The sequence below is a fragment of the Hemitrygon akajei genome, chromosome 2, assembly GCF_048418815.1.
Source record: "Hemitrygon akajei chromosome 2, sHemAka1.3, whole genome shotgun sequence".
NCBI classification, from domain to species: Eukaryota; Metazoa; Chordata; class Chondrichthyes; order Myliobatiformes; family Dasyatidae; genus Hemitrygon; species Hemitrygon akajei.
The window spans coordinates 134,138,009-134,165,180 of NC_133125.1; the positions used below are offsets into that span (position 1 = coordinate 134,138,009).

Sequence of the window (27,172 nt, forward strand, 5' to 3'; positions counted from 1 at the left end):
CTCTGCATCACACAAAAAAACCCCAAAAAGAATAAAACTGGTTTTCATACATTTACATCACTGTACAGAAGAGAAACAATTTCACAAACCAAGCAAAGTGCAGTGTATGTAATTAATTTCACATGATATAGGAGCTCTGAGAGCTATTCAATCAACCATGAACAGTGCTTTAATTTATAGGTATCATACAGATATTCATATATTATAGCATAGATAGGCAAATGATAGATTGGTATATTAAGGACAGGAAGCAAATCTTTCCAATTTAGCAGCATAACAATAAAATGTCAAAGCAAATTTACACTATCAGTTAAGGTATTGGAAAAAGAGCTCAGAATTAAGTGGAACAAATGAAGCTGTGAAAACCAGATTCAACAACAGTGCACACGTTGTTACTATACAAACCAGTCATCCCTATGAGGCAGTTTTCCATCACATGCATAGAGCAATATTGGAAGTGAGCCCTTCAGCCCAACTCACTCTCTCTGACCAAGATGCCCATCTACGTCTAGTCTCATTCCCACCCACTTGGTCCATATCGCTTTAAGTCTTTGTTATCCATATACTTAACTGAATGATTTTTAAATGCTGTTACTGTACCTCATTCAAAATCTGTACTGGCAGCTTGTTCCCTCTACACCACCTTCTATATGAGGAAGTTGTCCCTCAGGTTGCACTTAAACCATTACTCTTTCACTATGGTCTCTAGTTTTTGATTCACTTTTCTTGAGAAAAAGCCTGTATACAGTCACCCTATCTATGCTCTTCATCACTATAAGCCTCTTTCTCAGTCTCCTGCACTTCAAAGAATAAAATCCTGCCTGCCCAATTTCTCCTTATAAATCAGTCACCCGAGTCCTGGCAAAATACTTTTAACTGTTTCCACACTAATGAAAGCATCGATGTTTAAAAACAGGTTGCACAAGTACAATATTATCATGTAATACTGACAGAGTCCTGGACCTGAGAACATTGGAGCAGAAAAAAACTTATAGATGGAGTTCTGGCTTATCTTTGATTGGTAGAATGATACAGCAGATAGTGCAACTGTCTTGCAGCTTTCCATGACTCAGGTTCAATACTGGCCTTCACTGCTGTCTATATGGAGATTGAACTCTGTTATTGAGTGTGTTTCCTTTGAATGCTTTGGTTTCCTCCAGAAGATCATGAAGATGTAGGTGCTTTTTGTAGGTATATGGTAAGAGAATCAGGGTGGAATTAATTAGAATGTTGAAGAGAGTATGCTACAGGGATGTATGTGGAGGTTAGGATTGATGGCTCTCGGTGTCATCATGGATTTGAAAGGTCAAATGGTCTCTATAAAATGAGAACATGAGAAAAATGAAACAGTATTTATCTGAAATAATAAATTTAATGAGATATTCATTATGCTTAATATAAACTGCAAAGTAGAAGTAGATGGGGGTCTTGGGATGTAGTTTTAACCCAAAACATCAACGGTCCTTCCCTTAACAACCACCTAATTAGCCCACTGAGTTCCTCCAGCAGACAGCTTGTTGGCCTCTGGCCTGCATATGTTCCCGTCAGAAGAGGGTGTTGGATTAGAGTCCTGTGTGGCAGGACCTGGATGAATGAGGAGGGAGTAAGGACAAGAGGGAATGTGGGATCCCTGAAATTGGAGAATTCAACATTCATACCATTGGGTTTTAGGTTTCTTTGAGAAGCATTCTGATTCTCCACCCGAGAGAGGTTTGCAGGCTGTGCCATTAAATATGTTTCAACCTGACAGGTTTAGGTCTTGGCGTGTGAAGAAAATGGGCTTGAAGCCATGATAAGGTCAGCCATGTTATAGGTATATAATGAGAAGTAGGGCAAAAAAGTGGCAGATAGAGTGCAGTGTTGGGAAATGTATGATAATACATTTTGGTAATATGAACTAAGTGTGGACTAATATCTAAATACGGAATTCTCATCCAAGACTCCCAGAAGATTAACTTACAGGTTGAGTCTGTGGCACAGAAAGTAAATGCAATGTTGGCATTTATTTCAAGGGGAATAGAATATAAAAGCAAGGAGATAATGCCGAGCCTTTATAAGACACTAGGCAGGTCGCAGTTAATGTATTGTCAGTAGTTTTGGGCCCCATATCTCTGTAAGGAAATGTTGTCATTAGAGAAAGTCCAGAGGACATTCACAAGGATGACTCTGGGAATGCAGGAGTTTACATTTGAGGAGCGTTTGGTAGCTTTGGGCCTGTACTCACTGGAATTTAAAAGAATGTGGGGGAATCTTATTGTAACCTACCGAAAGTTGAAAGGGCTAGATAGAGTTGATGTGTAGAAACACACACAAAATGCTGGAGGAACTCTGCAGGCTAGGCTGCATCTATGGAGAAAAGTACAGTCGACGTTTCAGGCTGAGACCCTTCGGCAGGACTGGAGAAAAATGCTGAGGAGTAGATCTAAAAGGTGGGGGGGGGGAAGAGAGAAACACCAGATGATAGCTGAAACTTGGAGGGAGGAGGGATTTAGCAAAGAACTAGGAAGCTGATTGGTGAAAGAGACAGAAGGCCATGGAAGAAAGAAAAACGGAGGTGGGGGGGGGGGCAAGGAGCACCAGAGAGAGGCAATGGGTGGGCAAGGAGATAAGATGAGTGAGGGAAAAGGGGATGAGAAATGGTGGAGGCATTACTGGAAGATTGAGAAATCAATGTTCATGCCATCAGACTGGAGGCTACCCAAACGGAATATAAAATGTTGTTTCTCCAACCTAAGTGTAGCCTTATCCCGACAGTGGAGGAGGCCGTGGATGAACATATCAGAATAGGAATAGGAAGTGGAATTAAAATGATTGACTATTGGGAAATCCCGCTTGTTCTGGCAGTTGGAGCATAGGTGCTCGGTGATACAGTCTCCCAACTGACGTCGTGTCTTACAGGAGGCCACACTGGGAGCACCGAACATATTATATGACACCAACCGACTCACAGGTGAAGTGACGTCTCACCTGGAAGGTCTGTTTGGGCCCCTGAATGCTAGTGAGGGAGGAGGTGTGGGGTAGGTGTAGCACTTGTTCCATTTGCAAGCATAAGTGCCAGGAGGGAGATCGGTGGGGAGGGACGAATGGACAAGAGAGTCGCGTAGGGAGTGATCCTTGCGCAAAGCTGGAAGTTGGGGGGGAGGGAAAGATGTGTTTGGTGGTGGGATCCAGTTGGAGGTAGTGGAGGTTTCAGAGAATTATGTGCTGGACTCAGAGGCTGGTGTGGTGTTAGGTGAGGTCAAGAGGAACCCTATCCCTGGTAGTGTGGTGGGAAGATGGGGTAAGAGCAGGTGTACATGAAATGGAAGAGATGTGGTTGAGGGCAGCATTGATGGTGAAAGAAGGGAAGCTTCATCCTGAGAACAGATGGAGCGGAGATGAAGGAATTGAGAGAAGGGGTTTTTACAAGTAGCAGAGTGGGATGAGGTATAGTCTCAGTAGCTGTGAGAGTCTGTTGGTTTATAATGGACATTGGTGGATAAGTTGCCTCCAGAGATAGAAAAAGTGAGATCGAGAAAATGAAGGGAAGTGTCGGAAATATGCCAGGTGAATTTGATGGCAGGGTGGATGTTGGAGGCAAAGTTGTTGAAATCGACGATTTCTGCTTGGGGAGCAGCACCAGTGCAGTTGTTGATATAGCATAGGAAAAGTACGGAACAGTCACCAGTTTAGGCTTGCAACGTAGACTGTTCCACATAGCCGACAAACAGGCAGGCATAGCTGGGACCCATGTGAGTGCCCATGGTTACCCCTTTTGTATGAGGAAAGTGGGAGGCCCCCAAAGGAAAAATTATTTAGGGTGAGGACAAGTTCCACGAGGCGGAGGAGAGTGTTGGTGGAGGGGAACTGGTTGCGTCCGGTATCCAGAAAGAAACGGAGAGCTTTGAGGCCTTCCTGGTGGGTAATGGAGGTGTATAGTGACTGGACATCCATAGTAAAAATAAGATGATGGAAGCCAGGGAATCTGAAATCCTTGAAAAGATCGAGAGCATATGAGGTGTCACGGGTGGAGGTCAGTAGGGTCTGAACAGAGTCAAGGTATGCAGAAATGAGTTTAGTGGGGCAGGAACAAGCTGAAACAATGGGTTGATGTGGAGAAGATGTTTCCTACAGGGGGGTATCCAGAACTAGAGGGCACAGCCTCAAAATTAAAGTGTGTCTTTTTAGAACAGAGGTAAGGAGGATTTTTTTTTTAAGTCACAGAGTAGTGAATCTGAGGAATGCTCTGTCACAGACTATGGTGGAGGCCAAGTCCATGGCTATATGCAAGGCAGAAGTTGATAACTTCCTGATCTGTCAGGGTATCAAAGGATGAGGCGATAAGGCAGGTGTATGGGGTTGAGTGTGGTCCGAGATCAGCCATGATGAAATGGTGGAGCAGACTCAATGGGCTGAATGGCTTAATTCTTCTCCTATGTTTTCTGGTCTTACGGACTAGAAAGAAGACTAGGGAGGAGTTTTGAACTACAGAATGGGGCAAGAGTGCAGGAGGGTTAGAATTCATAGAAATGGAAAATCAGATTTTAAGGCTGCTCAGCATGTTCCTTTGGTCAGCAGATGTACACTCAGTGGCCACTTTATTAAATACACCTTTACACCTGCATTTTGCATTTTGCTAATGCAAATATCTAATCAGCCAATCATACACAGCATGTTAATGAATAGAAGTATGCAAACATTGTCAAGAGGTTCAGTTATTGTTCAGGTCAACGGGGAGGAAATATGATCAAATTGAATTTGCCTGTAGAATGATAGTTGAGTGTTGGTTTGAGTATCTCAGAAACTGCTGATCTCCTGGGATTTTTCCCCACAGCAGTCTCTAGAGCTTACAGAGAATGGTGCAAGGAACAAAAAGGAGAAAAGTGTTAATGGGAGAGATCTGAGCAAAATGGCCATATTGGTTCAAATTGACAGGAAGGCAACAGTAACTCAAATTATCATACATTATAACAGTGATATGCAGAAGAGCATCTCTGAACAGCCAACACTTCAAACCTTGAAGTAGATGAGCTGCAACAGCAGAAGACCAGAAATATATTCTCAGTAGCTGCTTTATTGTGTATGGGGGCTACCTAATAAAGTGGCCAATGAGTGTATGACATGCAATTTAGATATTTTTATTTATTTATTCTTATTTTCTTTCTTTTTGTATTCACATTTGTTGTCTTTTGCACAGATTGTCAACCAAGTTGGTTCAGTTTTTCATTGATTCTATAATGGTTATTGAATTTATTGAGTACGCCCACAAGAAAATGTATCTCACCATTGTATATGATGACTTAGATATACTTTGATAATAAACTTACTTTGAACTTTTAACTTTAAAGTACTTAAAAACATTGAAACATATAATGAAATGCGTCATTTGCATCAGATCAAATGTATGAGGATTGTGTTGGAAGCAGTCTACAAGTCTTGCCACACTTCTGGTGTCAACCTAGCATGCCCTGAACTCACTAACCCTAACTGTACATCACTTTAGAGTGTGGGAGGAACCTGGAGCACTGAGAAGAAACCCTCAGAGTCACCGAGAAAATATACAAACTCCTTATGGTCTACCACTCCTCTACTAAGTTGCTATATTTACCCCTAGAATCACAGAGAGAATATACAGACTCCTTACAATTTACCCCTCCTCTAATAATTTGCTGTAATAGCGGGTCTGAGTCTCGGCCCGAAACGTCGACAGCGCTTCTCCCTATAGATGCTGCCTGGCCTGCTGTGTTCCACCAGCATTTTGTGTGTGTTGCTCTACTAATTTGCTATGTTTTCCATCAGCAAGGAGCTGGGTGACCAACAGCAGCTTGTCACATCAGCAACCTCTGCATTATGATAGATTTTGTATATTGGTAAATCTTCACTTTCCAGATTCCTTACCAAACTTTCCATCACCACGGAGCTCTCTATCTCATATCATGGCCAGAGTATCTTCACCACAGAGGCAGTGGCATTTTAAGAAGAGAGTCTGCAGCAGTCAGGTCCATGCAACCATAGCAACCGATGGCATAGAGGTTTTTTTTAATATATCATATCCATGACAGCTGCAAATTTGTTGCATTACACAATAGGGTTACATTTTCAGTGAGAAAATACAATTTCAAAACATCACACAGTTATAATTAGGTTAGATGTCTAACTTAATATCTTCTCTATGAATGCCCTTCTTTTGATTGCAGTGTCTTCATTAATCTTTTGTTATATACTGTACTATAGTAGCTTTTACAGTCAGTTTTAATGTTCCTTTCAAGTTCATTCCCATTCTCCATCTTCCCCTCTTTAATCATTTTGCCTCTTTTGCTGAATTGTAAATTGCTTCCAAGCCTGCTGTCTTTTTGGCATTTTTTATGTCTTCTCTTTAGATCTAATATTATCCCTAACTTTTTTTTCTTGTGAGCTAATATCTTTCCTGACTCATTTTTGAGCTTAACGGAAATACATAATAATTTTATTTCATCTATATGGACTTTAAATATTTTCCATTGCCTATTCATCAACCCACTTAATAAACAATTGCGGGCAACTTGCACCTCATTACTTTGTAAGCGAGCCTTTAGACTATTTCCTTTAATGACCAATACGTAGAATGTAAATGCAGAGGGATAGAGATCCTGGTTGGACTGGTGGGAGAGTGAAATGTAAACAGAGAGTGCATATTAACTGAAATTGGAATAATAGACTCGTACCACTGAGTTATAGGTTGACCAGTCAGAATATGACATGTTTAGCTGCACCAGTGCAGCTGAGAATACTTAGGATAGTCTTTCACCCACATTTGGGTGACACAGTATGTAGTAGCTAGCATAATGCATTAAAGTACCGGTGACCTGGGTTCTTTCCCACCACCGACTGTAAGGAGTTTGTATGTTCTCCCCGTGAGCATGTGGGTTTCCTCTGGGTGCTCCAGTTTCCTCCCACAGTCCAAAGTCGGTAGGTTAATAGTCATTGTAAATTGTCCCATGATTAGGCTAGGGTTAAATTGGGGGATTGTTGGGTGGCATGGCTCGAAGGGCCAGAGGGACCTACTCTGCACTGTATCTCAGTAAATAAATTAATATACAACTGGACCAAAATGAAGAAAATTACATCACCAGAATAAGAGTCAGGTTTATCAGCAAATGTCGTGAAATTTGTAAACTTTCTGGTAGCAGTACAATGCAATAGAAGATAATACAGAGAAAAAAAAGTACTGTGAATTATAATAAGAATATATCCAATAGTTAAATTGATTAAGTGTAAAAAAAATTGGTGAGGTAGTGTTGATGGGTTCAATGTCTATTCAGAAATTGGACGGCAGAGGGGAAGAAGCTGTTCATGAATTGTGTGTGTGTGCTTTCGGTCTCCTGTACCTTCTTCCTAATGGTAACAATGAGAAGAGGGCTTCTCCTGAGTGGTGGGGCTCCTTATTGATGGTCGCTGCCTTTTTGAGCCACTGCTCCTTGAAGATGTCTTGGATGCTACAGAGGCTGGTGCTCATGATGGAGATGATGAATTTTACAGCTGTCTGCAGCTCCCTTCAATCCTGTGCAGTAGCAGCGCCCCCCCCCCCCCATACCAGATGGTGATGTAGCTAGTTAGAAGGCTCTCCGCCGTACATTGGAGGAAGTTTGAGAGTGTTTTAGATGACGTACCGAATTTCCTCAAACTCTCAATGAAATATAGCCACAGTCTTGCCTTCTTTGTAACTGCATTGATATGTTGTGTCCAGATTAGTTCCTCAGAGATATTGACAACCAAAAACTTGAAATTGATCACTCTCTACACTTCTGATCCCTATTGTGTGTTCCATCATTTTGCCCTTTCTGAAGTTCACAGTAAGTTATTTGGTATTACTGACATTGAGTGCAAGGTTGTTCCTGTGACACCACTCACCTAGCTAGTATACCTCACTCCTGTACGCCCTCTCATCTCCATCTGAGGTTCTGCTAGCAATGGTTGTATCATCAGCAAACTTGTAGATGGCATTTGTTCTGAGCCTAGCCACACAGTCATGGGTGTAGAGAGAGTCGAGCAGTGGGCTGAGGATGCAGCCTGAGGTGTGCCAGTGGTGATTGCTAGTGAGGTGGAGGTGTTACTTCCAATCCGCACAGATTGTGGTCTTCCGGTTAGGAAGTCAAGAATCCAATTGCACAGGGAGGTAGAGAGGCCCAGGTTCTAGAGCTTTTTGATCAGAACTGTGGCAATGATAGGGTTAAAGACTGGGCTGTGGTAAATAAACAGCATCCTGACATAGGGATTTGTGTTGATCCAAAGCTGCATGGAAAGCCAATGAGATCGCACCTGCCATAAACAGATTGTGCTGATAGACCTATGATGACCATAAATACTTGTTAAATATAGTCTGAGAGAGGCTTGGCCTATTTTGTTATTTATTTTGTAACCTTTTACCGTTGACTATCATGAGAATTAATTAAATGAGTAATTTAATTAAACACCATATTCAGGTTTTTTTTTGAAAATCTGTTCAATTGAACTAATTTCTGAATGTGGTTTAATAGTTGGCTATTTGCACATTATTAATAGGCATTCCACTCATCAATAGTTAGGCTTTTTATTTGCTCAGCAATCCATTCATCACTGCTTTGCAGTTCTGATGGAAAATCATTACAATAGTCTTTTTAGGAAAGCTTGTTGGCTATGTTATTGGTCTATTGATTCAAAATGTGATGTACAAGCATGCAATGGGGAAAAAGCACTTAGGAACATTTGGCGTTTAGCAAGCTGCAATAACCCTTTACATTGGTGACTCTTGTTCCAGCACAGTAGAGAATTTATACTTAGAAGATGTTGTGTTGAAGTTGGACTTATTCAGTAACGTGTTTGCGACTCTGTGTCTGCTTTTGGGCTTACAATAAGCTTTTCAAGCTGAAACAAAATACAGCTTGTAATGGTGTAATAAAGATTGTGTGAAGTGAGACTTACCTATGAATAGAATTTGTACGTTCACCTTGTGACTGTTTAGGATTCCTCCGGGAGCTAGTTTTCCAACCACATCCCAAACTGTGTGGGACTGATAGATTAATTGTCCACCATACATTGCTTGAGTGTATATAGATGTACGAGAGAATCTGGAGGCAATTGATAGGAATGCGGGGACAATTAAAATCTGGGATTAATGTATCATTACTGTAAGTGGTTGATTGAAAGTTGACCTGGACTTGATGTGATGAAGAGCAGTTTCTGTGCTGTAGCTGCTTCTATGGGAGGGAGTATTGGCCATTTAATATCAGCCCCCAACTATTCTCAGGATTTGATTAACTTAAAAATGAAATAACAAATCCTTAAATATCGTGGTGCTCCTGGGGTGCATGGTCGACAGCCCGCCCCAGCATTATTATTGATCAGCACCATTTATTGTTCTTGTGTTAAAATGCTTTCATGAGATTATGGTGGGATGTTCAAGTTCCTTTATTGTTACATTTTAGTTTGGGTTATGCATGTGGGTTTGTGGGTCACCCTGACTGTAACCGGGGTGAGTGATCGTCACTTCCCCCACCGGTATGTGACTGAGTGGGTTCCCTCCCTTGGTCGTAGAGCCTGCTCTGTATCGGCCCTTATCACACTAAAACTGGCAGCTAAGCTAAACGAGCTGCTCTCGTCCGTCATCATGGATCAAATGTTCACCACATTGGTGTCAGGAGTGGGATTAGAAACTGACAATGAGAATGGCTATGATATCGGATAGCACGACTTGAGACCCAGGGAATAAGTCAAGAAACCGAGCATTGTGTCTTTCCAGGGAATCCCGACAGGGCGAGCGTAACCAGGCTCCCAAACTTGGGAACACTGCGGGGCGCATCACCTACCTCCTTTGTGGCCCGTGCCTGGGAACCCAAGGCACCGCAGCCATGGAAGAACGAGCAACATGACAGGCACCACTGGAGCAAGAGAAAGACCAACAGGCCTCAGCAATTCACATTATGAGGTCGACTTTGAAGCTCCCCAGATACAATGGTGCCAGCTGTCTGGTGCACGTCAAACTTGACGCATGGCAAAACAAGTGAAGCCCCACTGAGACATCTTGCCTTGGCACTGGAGGGGGATGCCCTGCAGACCATCATCGACCTAATGCCAGCTAAGCAACGTGACTACAGAGACCTTGTAGCAGCTCTGGAGCTGCACCATTGGAGGAAACAATGAGGGAAAAACTGGGCAGCAGGCAGCATCATGTGGGAGAAAGCCTGGGGGCATTTGCAACAAATCTCTGCCACTGTGCTCAGCACGGCTACCCCCCAGTTCCCTATCGCGGCCCAGGAAGAGTTTGTCCTCCACTTCTTTGTAAAGGCACTGGCGCCGGAGTGTTTCTGGCAGCAGGCTCGCCTGAAATCACCATCAACACTAGTTGAGGTCCCTAAGAAATGTTAGCACCCCCCCCCCCCCACCAAGGCATTCCAGTGTTGCCCCACATGCCATCAGCCTGGGCTTGTGTCACTGAGGCAGAGGAGACAACTGACGAGGAGGAGCCCATGTAACAGATCCGACAAATGTCACCTTGGCCCTGCCACACGCTATAGAGTAATCTCTGCTACTAGTGTGGCACGCAGGGCATGTGGCCCGAGACTGCCCCACATCAGTGCCACGCCCCAGCCCAGCAAAGCCATCAGGAATCACAGAGCAAGCGGCGCCACCCAAGGACCTCTGACAGGATCCCTCTCCGGATGGGCCGTCCGGGTGAAGAGCAAGGCTTATACACGGACTGCGTGACGGAGAGCATCAGATGTTGTGCATTGGTGGACCCATGGTCAACCATCACCTTCATCTGTCTGGGTGCCCTGCACAACACACAGCAGCTATCCCTGCCCAAGTGGAGAACGCTGGCAGTCCAGCTGGCTATGGTCGCCGGCGACTGTGCGATGATGAGAGGGAAGTGGTGTCTGAGCATCGCAGTTGGTAAAAACACAGTAGAGCACGAGGTGTTGCTAGCTGAAACCCAGGACCCCTGCATCGTTGGTCTGGACCGGCTGGCCCACTGGTGAGCCCACGCGGATGCTCCAGGGGCAAAGCTCTACCTCGGCTCTTCAGTGGGGTAGATCCAGGAAGTGGACCTGGTGGGGGCCGCGACCACAGCAGACCCTGTGGCAGCACAGTGGAACCGGGGCAAGCAGTGGTGGCGGCTGCAAAGTAGACCTCCCCACCGTGGACCACGAGCTGGTGAGCGATCCTGTGCTGGTCTGGGGTGAGGGGCTGGCTGAGCGTGGAATGGTGACTGGAGCGGGCAGTGGTCTCCACCCTGGATTCAGAGCCCAAGGCCCTATACTCAGGGGAGGCTGTCGTTCCGGCTGTGGCAGACATATCCTGCAGCTGCTGGTCCCCCGGGGGTGCCACACCATGGTGTGTAGAACAGCATCTCTGAATGCACAACACATCGAACCTTGAAGTAGAAGACCACGACATACACTCACTGGCCACTTTAATAGGTTACAGGCACCACTGAGTTCATGAATTTAATTTAAGAATCATACAATTAGTTTAATAATTAAAATTTTATAAAATCATAGACTCTAGATTATGCTCCATCCTTAAGAGGACAATAGATCAATGAGGATCTTCTACTTCTGTCAATCTACACCCCAACAGATGATGAAGGTAATATATTAGCATAGATACAACGGTTGGCTAAATAGAATGAATGGATCATTTTTTGATTGGCATCAGTAATTAGTAGTCTGCCACAGGGGTCAGGTGATGATTCAAATATTTATAGTCTACATTAATATCTTGGTTGAAAGAATGAGTGTATTGTGGCCAAATATCCTGATAATACAAAGTTATCATTGAGCAAGTTATGAAATTAATCTCTTTTCAGGCAGACAGAAATGCTGTGATCTCCATTAAAAGCTGTGGAGGAGGTCAGACGTGGAGCTGTTTGTGCACTGCCATGATGCTTGCACACCTTAGAAGGGACCAAACCACCTGTCTAGGGCACCAGTGCAGCAGTATATGCTACAGGGCACAAGTATGGGTCTACTGCCCCTCCCAGGCGCCATTTGAAGGGAGAGGCTCTCAATCGCATCTCCGATCTGGTACACCGGGTGCAGCTGCCTGATCGGCAGAAGGCATTCGTGCTGCTCCACGACTGGCTGGCACCATATCAACCCTTGGCCACCACTGACCCAGTGAGACTGAAGGAAGGAAGTGACAGTCCAGGTGCCTTACCTCTTGCTTCACCAAACAGTGCCTTCCTTGGGGGTCTCCAGAGCCTCCCCCCAGCACCACAGGTGGCAGCGACAACTACTTCTGTGACTCATGAACTTTGTTGTGAACTCTGGGGTTGCCAGGGATGGTTGAACCCTCAGGTGGGGCCAGTGTGGTGCCCAAAGTGTGACGTGGTTGATATCCTGCCCCAACGTAACTAATGACCAGTGCTATTTATTGTTCTTGTGTTAAAATGCTTTTGTGGGATTATGGCTAGATATTCAAGTTCATTTTTTGTAACATTTTAGCTTGGGCTATACAATTATTCACATGTGTGTATGTGGGTCACCCTGACTGTAACCGGGGTGTGTGATCATCACCTCCCCCTTCTGCATGTGACTGAGTGGGTTCTCTCCCTGGGTTATAGTTCCCGGTCTGACGAGCTTTTCTCATCTGTCAACATGAGCCAAATGCTCGCCACAATATTAAGGAACAATATGCGCTCAAGTACAAAATAAGTAAGACATGTTCTTCTATAGTTCCTTGGAATTACCAGCTGCATTAGAGATAGTGATGGCAGTTCTATGGTTAACTGTTGGTATTTCTTAGTAGGTCCTTGGTCACTTTACACCAATGCCTCACCCACTGTCCTATGTGGGTGATTAGTCAAGCAAATCTTTTTTGCGAGGAGTTACTCTTGTAATATGGGGCACACAATTTTGTCAAGTGGCAATGTGACAAGGACCTTATTATTCTATTGTGATATTAAAGGAGGGGTAAATTTTCAGTCAGGGCACTTATGTAATTAGTTTTGCTACAACAAGTGTATGGGACATTGGAAAAAAAGTTGAATTTCCCCATGGGGATGAATAAAGTATCTATCTATCTATCTATCTAAGGGAAGTACCATGACCTTCAGTGAAATACCAAACTGTAAGGATCATAACATAATTTTGATTTTCACTTAATAATTTTGAAAATATTTCTGAAGGATATGGTCACTTAGAGCATTGAACATCATTGAAGTGTTGACAGCATTATCTGGAGTTGTGAGTTAGTGGGAAGTTAAAATCTTTTCAGTTGTTTTGTGATCTGGGTTATTCAAGGTCTTGCTGCCATACAGGACCTTGTCAAATGGAAATGACCACAATTTTTCCAAGTCGATAATATTTCATTAAGTTTCATTCATGTCAGCAGCAGGCAAATTCCATATCAGAACCACATTCTGAAAATCAGTGTATCTGCGAGATCTCTGAGAAACAGACACAGAATGCTCAAGGAGCTCAGTAGGTCAGGCAGCATTTATTGAGGGAAATGAATAGTCAACGTTCTGGTTCAAGACCCTTCATCAGAACCGTTCATTTCCCACCATAGGTGCAGACAGACCTGCGAATTTTCTCAAGATCTCCAGCATCTGCAGATTGTTCTTTTTGCATTACCGTAGATTCCGGATTATAAGCCGCTACTTTTTTCCCACGCTTTGAACAGCTTTGAACACTGCGGCCTTTACTACGGTGCGGCTAATGCATGGTTTTTTTTCATGCCGCCAAAAACATTTTGCCTCATAACAGTAGACCAATAAAATTGATGAGTAGTTCACAGAGGTCCAATGAAATTGTACGATAAATCAAGCGCACTTTCACAATTAAATTATTGTAAATCAGTCATTTGTACTCACCCTCATCAACATGGAAAACACTCGAAGAAAAGCATTGTGCTGCCTTTATGGCAGTTATTTAGTTTATACTATTTTCGCTTAGTAATTCATTTGTTAGTATTTTCTAGTTAAAGTTAGAAGAGTTTTAAGTATATTTGTTTTCTGTACTACATCCCGGGATGCTATGACGTCACATCCGGTTTCGCCGCGTCTTGTGGGAAAATACCGGTTTGCGATAAACGGAAAGGAGGGGGCGAGCGCATTAGACCCGCTGCAAACATATGATGCAGCTTTTAAGTTAAAGGCGATCAATAACTTTTCCTGGTAGGCTGCAGTATATATTTTTTTACCAGTCGTTAGGAGATATTGGAATGTTGTTCGTGCACTGTTCAGTAAAAAAGTATACGCAACGTAATTTGTGTGTTACCGATACGTATGTATATTTAAAAGTAGCCGTGTTACAGGCACGGTTCGAAAAAAAGCATTTGCAATATGTATTTGTTTATGTTACCATACGGATTTAATTAAAAGTTAAAAAATCCTCACGTGTAATATCTTTCTGTGTAAATATCTCATATTACAACGTGGGACACCTGCAGCTTAAAATCCGGTGCGGCTTGTACAAGTACAAAATTGATTTTCTTTCTAAAATTAGAGCCTGCGTCTTTTTAATCAGGTGCGCTCTGTAGTCCGGAATCTACGGTACTAGATATCAGGCTGATTATATTGCTGATGTTTCTGTAGTGGGACGATTCAGAACTTCCAGACTCAGATGAAATTGAAACGCACTGAACCATAACTCAGACTGTAAGAGTATGCAGACTCAATGTAAAATCAACGTAAATCTGATTGTAATTAAAATCCCAGATGGCATTGTAAGAGCTATAACAACAACATCTGCTTTACATAGTTTAAATTTTATAACTTAGACCTGTAGGACATGAAGATCAAAATCTTCAATTATGAAAATGGAATTAATCTCTAACAAGTAAGTTGTAAATATGTTAATCGTACAACTTGTTGATTATAGAGATGTTCCTAATTGACTGGAGATATCCACATAACTTTTAAGTATTTTCTCTCTGTTTTATGGTTATATTGTTGCTGGCTTCTAGAAAACAAAACAAGGTTACAAAAACATATACAACAATGAAAGACAACACTCATGATTGTACAGAGCAGGAATTATCCAGAGGGAATAATTATTCTGCTTATTAGACAAGAAATTATCCACAGAGAGGCTTTCTAACTGGATTAACTTGTTTAGTTTGACTTTTTTAACAGCGAAGTAGAAATGTTAATTTACCATGTCACTATGCCCTGCAAATACTGTCTTTTTATGGAGTGTGTCATGTGCTTTAATAGCTGCAATGCCAAACATTAACAATATATTCAAGGTCCATGAACCCATGAACTATCTCACTATTCCTCTTTTGCATTATTTGTTCATTTATTGTTATTCTAACTTATAATCATTTATTAAGTCTCTCTCTCTCTCTCTCTCTCTGTATAACTGCCACAAAACAACAAATTCCACAACCAGTATTAGTGACATAGCCTTGATTCTGATTCTATGTACCGTAGATCCCGGATTATAAGCCGCTACTTTTTTCCCACGCTTTGAACAGCTTTGAACACTGCTGCCTTTACTACGGTGCGGCTAATGCATGGTTTTTTTTCATGCCGCCAAAAACATTTTGCCTCGTAACAGTAGACCAATAAAATTGATGAGTAGTTCACAGAGGTCCAATGAAATTGTATGATAAATCAAGCGCACTTTCACAATTAAATTATTGTAAATCAGTCATTTGTACTCACCCTCATCAACATGGAAAACACTCGAAGAAAAGCATTGTGCTGCCTTTATGGCGGTTATTTAGTTTATAATATTTTCGCTTAGTAATTCATTTGTTAGTATTTTCTAGTTAAAGTTAGAAGTGTTTTAAGTATATTTGTTTTCTGTACTACATCCCGGGATGCTATGACGTCACATCCGGTTTCGCTGCATCTTGTGGGGAAAATACCGGTTTGCGATAAACGGAAAGGAGGGGGCGAGCGCATTAGACCCGCTGCAAACATATGATGCAGCTTTTAAGTTAAAGGTGATCAATAACTTTTCCTGGTAGGCAGCAGTATATATTTTTTTTACCAGTCGTTAGGAGATATTGGAAAGTTGTTTGTGCACTGTTCAGTAAAAAAGTATACGCAACGTAATTTGTGTGTTACCGATACGTATGTATATTTAAAAGTAGCCGTGTTACAGGCACGGTTCGAAAAAAAGCATTTGTAATATGTATTTGTTTATGTTACCATACGGATTTAATTAAAAGTTAAAAAATCCTCACGTGTAATATCTTTCTGTGTAAATATCTCATATTACAACGTGGGACACCTGCGGCTTAAAATCCGGTGCGGCCTGTACAAGTACAAAATTGATTTTCTTTCTAAAATTAGAGCCTGCGGCTTTTAATCAGGTGCGCTCTGTAGTCCAGAATCTACGGTAATTTTAAATTCCAGATTATGGTTAAGGACATTAATACTTAAATTTATAATTCTGTTTGCTAACAACTTTTAAAACATGCACTTAATTAACAGAATGTTATCCATTAAGATAATACATGTTTTGTATTGATTAAGAGATGCCTGCATTTATTGCCCATCTATTTGCCTTTGAGCTGATAATCAATCATATTGTTAGATATGGACACGCCTATGAACCAGGAATGGTTTCAAGGATTCATAGTACATGTATTATCCAGTATGTATGCAGTATACAACCCTGAGATTCATCTTCCCACAGACAGCCACTAAACAAAGAGCACAAAGGAAGCACACAAGTATTTGCAGATGCTGGAATCTGGAGCAAGAGACAAACTGCTGGAGGAACTCAGTGGGTTAGGCTGCATCTGTGTAGGGAAATGGACTCTTGAGACTTCCAGTCAAGACCCTTCATCTTCTGATAGAAGATAAGAGTCCAGTTGAAGGATCTTGATTCAAAGGGTTGACTGTTCATCTCCATCCATAGACACTGCCCGGCCTGCTGAGTTCCTCCAGCAGTTTATTTGTTTGTTGATTAAGAATACCAGATTGCCCCTTCTGAAGTACAACAGTGAAACAGATAGAATTTCATTAAGACATTTTTCTTTATAGTAATTTTCTCGTTTATTTTGTTACTAGAAATTAAATTTCCTTTTTGATAAATATAGTTAATCCTATAACTAACTCTCACACAAAGAGACAGGAGGACAGATGATCATTAACTTGGATGAAAGTGGTAGCTTTAGGAGCTTCTTAAAGTAGAGGAATGCAGAGATTTAGTGAAGGAATTTTTTGAGTTGTGAACTTCAGATTTGAAACAGTTCAAGAAAGAGCAAAATTGTAAATGTGAGCAGATTTTAATACTTAATTAAGAAAGCACGAACATTAACTGAGCCTTTTCACTTAATACCTTCCATTTTCTGTCGTATTTCATTGATTGTGCACCTGTAAGTATGGAAACCCACAACTTTTTTTCCACTGTTAATTAAAAGAAAATCAAGTACATTAGTCAGTAAAAGCTCCAGAGAAATGAGAACACTTGGAGAAATGCCAAAAGCTGCACATGAAAATATCCTGATGGATTTTAAATGAGCTTTCTTCCCTCAGTGTTATAAGGGGATATTATTAGGTTGAATGTGATGTATGCATTCAAGATTCCAATATACTCCTTTACATCATGATCTTGTCATGCTAATTGTCTTATCAGGTGCCACTACAATAGAAAAATATGACCTGCGAACAAATACTTGGACCCAAGCTGGGGTGATGAATGGCAGGAGACTGCAATTTGGAGTAGCTGTCATTGATGATAAACTTTACGTGGTTGGAGGCAGAGATGGCCTGAAGACTTTAAGCACTGTGGAATGTTACAACCCAAAAACAAAGACCTGGACTGTCCTGCCTTCTATGTCAACTCACAGACATGGCCTCGGTAAGTAGTTTTGGTGATTTCAGGTGTATACCTGATATGGTCAATCATTACTATAATGGGCGCTTGCCCATATTCTGTTAGTGGTGGATGGTTTCCAATGAGACTGCCCACCAACTCCACTATCCCCTTATATAATCACTCGGTGCAGCAAAAATTAATATCAAGCATTGATATCAAACAAACTGGAATTGTATTGCTAAAAATTTAGAAGACTGTAAGATGATTTTACAATATTAAGTGGCAGAGTGGACTTGGAAGGAAACTATTCCTGCTAAGATTAGGACTGTTAGTCTAATAACTGAAGCCATGCTTTTGCATAACAGGTTGGTGGAGGTTTGGAACTTGTTGCAAATGGTAATTTATACGTTGTTAATTTTTAGTCTGATGGATTATTAATAACTAAAATAATTCAGTGCTATTTTGAAAAGTCATATTTTCTGAGATTTTATGGATCAGTCAGGATCTCAGTGGAAGCTAGTGCTAGCTCATGTGGCTAAAGACCACGTTGTTGAGGTGTCTACTTATCCATATTTATCAAAGTGAATTGTTTCCATTGGTTGCTCATTTAATATCCAAGAATATTAATTTATTGAAGAGGAACAATTTCTTACTAAAACTATTTTAGGTTTATGAGAAGGCAGGAGAATGGGTTTGAAGGGGATAATAGATCAACCATTATGGAATGGCAGAGCAGACTGGATGGGCCAAATGGACTAATTCTGTTCCTACATCTTACAGTCATTTAGTTTATTTCTAGTCCATTTCCACTGGCAATTTACATTTTATTTGAGATGTATTCATTTGGGAAAGAGATATTCTAATTCCTTTTCTCACAGCAATGCTAGCAGAAGCAAGGAACATGGCATTTCTCCGTTGTCAATTTTAAACTGAGCGGACCTCCTTTAAATGACCCTTTCCTTCATTTGAATAAAATTGACAGAGTTATTTGTTCCAGACAGAAAATGCAGAAGAACTATTCTGAGCTAAATACAAAATCCCCCAAAGGCCATTATAATTTCTGTGGCAGTCAAAGAATAATTTCATCTCTCATCAATCTTGATTTACGGAGAGTGGGAGACGTACAAAATGAAGTGTTTTAACACCAACTCCCAATATCCATCATGAATTCTGGATTTTATATGAAAACAGGATTGAATATAAAATATTCCATAGTTTGGCCAAATGAGTATGCAAGTGGTGTAGAATCTACATGCAATCAAGATTGCAGTTTGACAGTGCAAAATTTTGAAGTTTTCAGTGCCTGCAGAGCTCAATGCATCAGGCAATATGTAGGAAAATGTTCTGAGATTTGCAGATTTTGGTTCTTGTTTAAAAATTGCCATTGATAATGCTATCACAGAAGCATTTAATACACGTATCAAATTCATCTGGCTAATGTTTTAAAGGAGGTACTGACTTGTCTGTAATAGCCTATCACTCACATATGTTCAAAGTCACATGCAATATATTATAATAATTGAAAAACCAAACATTGGATATCTATAAGGATCTTGTTGGTTAATTTGTAAGATGCAGTATTTTGCCAAGGTGTGGGGGTTTCATTTTACCAATCTGAAATAAGTTTGCTCTTCTTAATTTCAACCAGGGTTGAGCCAGTGAAGCACGGCCAACAAAAATTGCAAGAAAGTCTAGGGAATAAAAGATATAGAGAAGATATAGGTATCAGTGACATTTATTGCCCAAATCCAATTTTCCTTGAAATGAATAGGTTGCTGCCAAGGGCAGATAAGAACTGACATTGTTGCAATAGGTTTGGAGCTGTGCATAGGCTGGACTGGGTGAGATGAACTAAAGGACACTGATGAGCAAGATAGGATTTTACAGCAATCTGATACTTTCATGGTTGCAAATACTATTAATGTTAAATCACTTCTATTTAAGATTAATTTAATTATGCAAATTCCTCAGGTGACTGGTGGGATTCCAATTCTTGTTTACAGGTCAAATATCTATTGAAACAAAGTCAGTGGATTAATCTCCATGCAACCTCACATCATAAGTACCCTGGCTAGAATTACGCCTTTCAATTGGATATACTTTTTTAATTGCTTGTCCATGCGATGTGAATACTGCCAGCATTTATTATCCACCCCTAACGATAGTAAATGCCAGCAGTATTCACATTGCATACTGCTAGATAATAGTAAGACTTAAAAAAATAGGTGGGTGTGCAAAGACGTAGAGAATAGGTTGCCCTGGTGCAATTCTCAGTCAAAGTTTGCTGTCCATTAACTAAACCATTGCAGAACTACCGGTACATTGCTTACTTCCAAGGATTTATCCAGGATGGCCACAAAATCACAATGCATATGACGTGGCCTCTTTTTTCTTCACCAAAATTCAAGTTTGCATTGATACTTGATTCATGCATAGACATATCTATCCAAGAATTATGCCAAGACTGTTTTACATGACAAAACCGAAAGAATAAAAAATAAAGACTAGGACTTAAGTGGAGTATGTTATGTCCCTTTAGGTTGTTGCAAAGTATTTAAGTATCTTTAAAATATAATGACCTTTGTACAATAGGAAATGTGCAGGAAAGCTATCACCTGTAGTACTGCGATATTATGTGAACATTATCTTTAAGGACATCAGTAAAATGTTCAAAATAAATTTCATTGTCAAAGGACATATGCCTCACCCTATATAACTCTGAGATTCATTTTCCTGTAGCATACCTACCAAATCTATAGAGTAGTAACCATAACAGGATCAATGAAAGATCAACCTGAGTGGAGGAGACCACAAACTGTGCAAATGCAAATATAAGTAGATATCAATAAATAAAAAGAAGATGAGATATTGTGATAAAGAGTCATTAAAGTGAATTCTTTGGTTGTGGTAAATTTAAATGATGGGGCAAGTGAGAGTTGTTATCCCCTCTTATTCAAGAGGCCGATGGTTGAGGAGAACCCTAAGACCATAAGACTCTATGATATAGGAGCAGAATCAGGCCACTTAGCCTCTTGAGCCTGTTCCACTATTCAATCATGCCTTTTTTTTCCCTATTCTTCCACCTCCTTCCTATAATCCCTAATGCCCTTATGAATCAAGAACCTCTCAGTCACTGCCATAACTGCACCCAATGATTTGGCTGCTGCCACACTTTGTAGCAGCAAAATCATCAAATTCACCATTCTCTGAAGAATTTCCTTCACATCTCACCCCTTTATTCTGAGGAAATGCACTCGGATCTTAGACTCTGATACTAAAAGAAATATTCTCTCCATGTCCACACTGTCCAGCCCTTTCATTTGTTTTTAGGTTTCACTGAGATCCCTTCCTCATCCTTTTTAATTCCATCATGTACAGGGCCAAAGTAATCAAGCATACGTAATACATTATGCCTGCAATCAATCTTTTCAGGAACAGCACAGTTTTCCTTGAATATGGGGTTAATATGGCTTACATTAGTTAGAATTCTCCTAATTGTTTTGTTATCAGAGTTGAACAATGTGGAAACAGAACCTTTGACCTACTGACCATCAACTACCCATTTACACAAATCCTACACTAAAAAACATGTTTTACTCCCGACATTCCCAACACCTCTCCCACACCTAGGTTCTACCACTCACTCAAACACTTGGGGTGTTTTACTGTGGTCAGTTAACATCCCATCCTACAAATTATTGGGATATGTGAGGGAACTGGAGCACCCAAAGAAAACTACCATGTCACAGGAAAATCATGCAAACTCCACATAGACAGCACTGAGGGTTGGGATCGAACTTGGGGTACTGGCAAACTAAGGCTGTGGTTCCATCAGCTGTGCCAATGTGTCTTCCATGACCACCCGTTGCCTTTTACTGTAACATCTTAAGCTCTGCAAATCTCCAATATGAAGTTGGGTCTCCTGCAAATTCATTTTTCAGTGCCTTAAATATCAAAGTCAAAGTTGACACACACAAAATGCTGGAGGAACTAAGCATGTCAGGCTCCATCTTTGGAAATTGAAAAGTAGTTGATATTTTGGAAGGAGATTCTTCTTCAGAAATGGAAAGGAACGGGGAAGACATCACAATGAAAGGTCAAAGTTGAGTTTATTGTCATATGTACATGTATGCCTAGGTGCAATGAAAAATATTTTTGTAGAACCATAGAACATTACAGCACAGAAACAGGCCTTTTGGCCCTTCTTGGTTGTGCCAAACCATTTTTTTGCCTAGTCCCACTGACCTGCACCTGGACCATATCCCTCCATACACGTCTCATCCATGTACATGTTCAGGTTTTTCTTAAATGGTAAAAGTGAACACACATTTACCACTTCATCTGGCAGCTCATTCCACACTCCCACCACTCTCTGTGTGAAGAAGCCCCCCCCCCCCCCCCCATGTTCACTTTAAACTTTTCCCCCTTCACCTTTAACCCATGTCCTCTGGGTTTTTTTCTCCCCTAGCCTCAGTGGAAAAAACCTGCTTGTATTCATTCTATCTATACCCATCATACTTTTATATACCTCTATCAAATCACCCCTCATTCTCCTACGCTCCAGGGAATAAAGTCCTAACCTATTCAACCTTTCTCTGTAACTCAGTTTCTCAAGTCCCAGCAACATCCTTGTAAACCTTCTCTGCACTCTTTCAATCTTATTAACATTCTTCATGTAATTTGGTGACCAAAACTGCACACAACACTCCAAATTCGACCTCACCAATGCCTTATACAACCTCACCACAACATTCCAACTCTTATACTCAATACTTTGATTTATAAAGGCCAATGTACCAAAAGCTCTCTTTACGACCCTATCTACCCGAGACACCAGTTTCAGGGAATTCTGTATCTATATTCCCAGATCCCTCTGTTCTACTGCACTCCTCAGTGCCCTACCATTTACCTTGTATGTTCTACCTTGGTTTGTCCATCCAAAGTGCAATACCTCACACTTGTCTGTATTAAACTCCATCTGCCATTTTTCAGCCCATTTTTCCAGCTGGTCCAAATCCCCCTGCAAGCTTTGAAAACCTTCCTCACTGTCCACTACACCTCCAATCTTTGTATCATCAGCAAATTTGCTGATCCAATTTACCACATTATCATCCAGATCATTGATATAGATGACAAATAAAAATGGACCCAACATTGATCCCTGTAACACACCGCTAGTCACAGGCCTCCAGTCTGCATCACAAGCACTTAACATAAGATAAACAGCATTCGTGAGAAAAAAAATGAATTTACCATTAATTATACGCAAAATTTACAAGAAAAAACCGAATTAGAACTAATCAAAGGCTTAAAGTCCATTATAGTCTAAATGTGGTGTAAATATAGTTTGTGCAGTCAGGACCCTCATTTCATCTTTCTCTCCTGAAACCTGTTTTCCTTTCTTCAGAGTGTGGCCATTTGTCTAATGTCTTTTTTTTATTCCGCTTGATAGCAATCCTGAAAATCACCTTGAGGTTTTTACTACTGTAAGCTGCTCTGTCACCCAAAACACAACCCTGCAAATAGTAGATAGCATTGCAATGATTTAATTCAATCTATAAATCTTTTTTACACACCTTTAACTTCTCAAAGCATCACTTTGTACAATGACTCTGTTTCAGCAATTTTGTTATTCCTGAAGACACCATATTAAGCACAACAGCAGACAGTTAATCAATCTTTATAAAATTACTGTCAGCAATTCTGATAAATTCTTAACATAAGTATATATAGGAAAATGGGGCCAAGGTCAGAAGAGTGACTGCTCTTTTAGAGATCTAATTACATGCCAGCAAATCAAGTTGTGTCAAAGAGGTAAGAAGTGGTATTGTAGCAATTCCCATACAATGGATTTTCAATAAGTTGATGGTCACATTTATATTCTGAAACGGGGTTGTTCAGGCTTACCAACATTCACCTCATGACCAGTGGCGCAACCATTCCTTCACGCCAACAGCATGAGATCAGTAAAGATCAAGTTCGTCAGCACAAAATGTTTCTAATTTGCAAGAGATGGGTGCAATTATAATGTTCAAAAGGCAGGTACATGGACAGGGATATTTTAGAGGGATGTTGTCCAAATGTAGATGAATGAGACTAGCTTAGTCAGACGGTCAGGCATGGACATATTGGGACGAAGGGCCTTTTTCTGTGATATGCAACTCTATGACTCCTTGGCTCTATTTTCCACATAGCAGACATTATTCCCAAGCCATGCCTATTTTACTGTGCCTCTGTATTCAAGTCATTAATCTTTAGAATGATTCCCAGAAAACAAAACGTCTAAAAGCAAAATATTAGAGTTTGAAAGATAATTAAGTAAAGGTTGGGCAGTGTCTCAGAATCAGAATCAGGTTTAACATCACTAGCATATTTCACTTTTTTGTGGCAACAGTACATTGTAATACGTAATAATAAAACTGTGAATTACAGTAAAATATATATTTATAATAATTCACAATTTTTATTATTATGTCTTGATATGTGTGTGTGTATATATATATATTCAAAGTACATTTATTATCAAAGTATGTATAAATTATACAGCCTTGAGTTTTCTATGCTTACAGGCATCCACAAAACAAGAAATTAGACAGGACCCAATTAAAAAAAAAGACCATCACCCAATACGCAGAGAGAGAATAAACACACATCACGCAAACAATAAAAACATGCACCAGCATTCAGTACAAAAGTGAGTCCATGGACCCAAAGCCTGGAGCAGCTCATTAAATAAGACCATAAGACGTAGGAGCAGAATTAGGCCATCTGGCCCATTGAGTCTGCTCCGCCATTCAATCATGGCTGATACCTTTTTCACCTCCTCAACCCCACTTTTTTTAAGTTCTACAAAAAAAGTAGTGAGGTCATTTGTTCAATGTCTATTCAGAAATCTGATGGCAGAGGGGAAGAAGCTGCTCCTGAATTATTGACTGGGTGCCTTAAGACTCCTGTACCTCCTTCCTGATGGTAGCAATGGGAAGACCATGTGCTGGGTGCCCTTTTGAGAGGGAAACAATCAGTGTTTTGAGTGGATGACTTTTCTGAAAATGTGATGTTTTATCCTTTTAAAAATGCTTCAGAATAGAAAACAGCTATATGATATGGTAATCGCCATCCCACGTTCAAGTGCAATAGAAATTGTTTAGTAATGTCACATATACTGAGAAACAGTGAAAAGCTTGTCTTACATACTGTTCATACAGATCAGATCATTACAGTGTTCATTGTGGTAGAAAAGCACAGAATAAAGTGTTAACAATGCATTTCACTGTATGTTTCGAAGTACCTCTGATAAATAAATAAATGCAATTCTGAACACCTGTATTTACAACCATGTGAGCTTCCATTATCCTGGCAGAGCAGCAGATGGAGTGTAATATCTTAGGACATATCCGTTGCCTTTTTTTAATTGCCTCAAATTTATATCATTAATTGTACTTCTTTCTTCGCAGTGGCACATTCCACCGAGATGTAACACTGAACGTCATGGGAAGTCATTCCTGCCTGTGGCCATCAAACTGTACAACTCCTCCCTCAGAGTGTCAGACACCCTGAGCCAATAGGCTGGTCCTGGACTTATTTCCACTTGGCATGATTAACTTATTATTATTTAATTATTTATGGTTTTACATTGCTATATTTCTTCACTATTCTTGGTTGGTGCGGCTGTAACAAAACCCAATTTCCCTCGGGATCAATAATGTATGTCTGTCTGTCTGTCATACTAAAAGCTGCACATTGAAATCACTAGCACTCAGTTTCCGGAACCCAAAAAATGATATTCCATGCTTACCTTTCGATAGCCTCTAATCATGACATCTATTTTGAATGTAAAAGGAAATTGGGACTAATCTAGACCTAGTCAAACCGGTCTCCTCTCCATTGACTCTGTCCATATCTCCCACTGCATCAGGGGAGCATCCAACATTATCAAGGACCCTGGACATTTTCCCTTCCCTCTCCGTTCATCTGGCAGAAGGTACAAAAGTTTGAGAACATTGCCACCAGGCTCAAGCTTATCTTCTATCTTGGTACCATCGACCCTTGAAAAGACCTCTTGTACACTAAAGATGAACTTTTGACCTTTCAGTCTAGTTCATGCCTCTTGTACCTTATTTCTCTACCTGCATTGCACTTTCTCTGTAACCATAACACTATACTCTCCATTTTTCTTTTGTCTTCTTTTGTACTACATCAATGTACCCATGTAAAGCATGATCTGTATGAATGGCATACTAACAAAACACACTACCTTTGTAGATGTGACAATAATGGACCAATTACAAATACACAATTTAATATCTTAAAAGAAATGTATACTGAAATAGGCTGATACTTTGAATAACAAACAATCTGCTGGAGGGAACTTAGCGAGGTCGAGCAACATTTATTGGGGTTAGAAGGAGTATTTGACTTCTCATTTTGAAACCATCCCCAAGATATTCTGAATGCATGTCCAAGGGCCCTGTCCAAAGTGAAGCTGGCTGCCACCCAGTGGTCAAACTACTCAATGCAGTTAGTGAGATTTTTTGGTTGTATCAGACAAAGAAAATGAAAATAAGCTCCAGTGTTCCCTTGGGCTTTTGACAATGTTCCTCCTTTATCAATGATAAAAACAATTAACAAGTTAATTATCTATTTTCATACTAATGCAGTGAAAGCTATTCATATATCCAGAGGCACAAACACAAGAGATTCTGCAAATGCTGGAAATCTAGAGAAACACACACAAAATGCAGGGGGAACTCAGCAAGTCTGGGGATGTATTAAAGGGCTGTAAGCAGTCGATGTTTTGGGCTGTCAACCTACTGAACCTTCTCTCCAAAGCATCATGTGCATCCTGAAGTACGGATACCAAAATCATGCACAATACTCCCGTTGCAATCTCAAATGCAGCATGTAAAGGTGCAGAAAAATTGATACTTTTATATTTTGCACCTCTTGCAATAAAGGCAACATTCACCTTCCTAAGCACTTGCTGTTGCTGTAGATTAAGTCTATGCATTTTATTTTCTAGCACCCTCAGATTCCTTAATACCACAAAATGGATTCTTGACCTCAAAATCTACCTTGTTATTATAGTCTTGCCCCTTATTATCTACCAGCACTGCATTTTCTCTGTAGTTTTTGCACTTCTTTTCTGCATTCTATTATTGTTTTATCTAATCCTACCTCAATGCACTGTGTAATGGTCTCAACTGTATGAAGCCTTTCACTATACCTCAGTGCATGGGACATTTTCGATTCCAATTACAAATCCCTTTATACTTCAACGTTCTGTTGTCTTATTCTATATAAATAATAATTTATTTTTAATTCTTCATTCCAGAGTGATTAAAGTCGCATATTCCTCCATCTGCCAGTATTTTGCCCACTTATTTATACCTCTCTGCTGTACTTTCTTCAAGTTCAAATTTATTGTCATCCGACTGTACAGATATACAATCAAACAA

At 40.5% G+C, this 27,172-nt stretch overlaps 1 protein-coding gene across 2 annotated transcripts in view; it reads left to right on the forward strand.

The window, feature by feature from the left end:
- Positions 1-27,172, forward strand: part of LOC140715792 (kelch-like protein 1) — a 401,409-nt gene that overhangs the window by 333,660 nt on the left and 40,577 nt on the right. For both annotated transcript variants that reach the window (XM_073028187.1, XM_073028195.1), the window contains one exon: positions 17,535-17,759. In XM_073028187.1, coding sequence (XP_072884288.1) covers positions 17,535-17,759 — 225 coding nt within the window. The remainder of the gene's footprint in view (positions 1-17,534; positions 17,760-27,172) is intronic.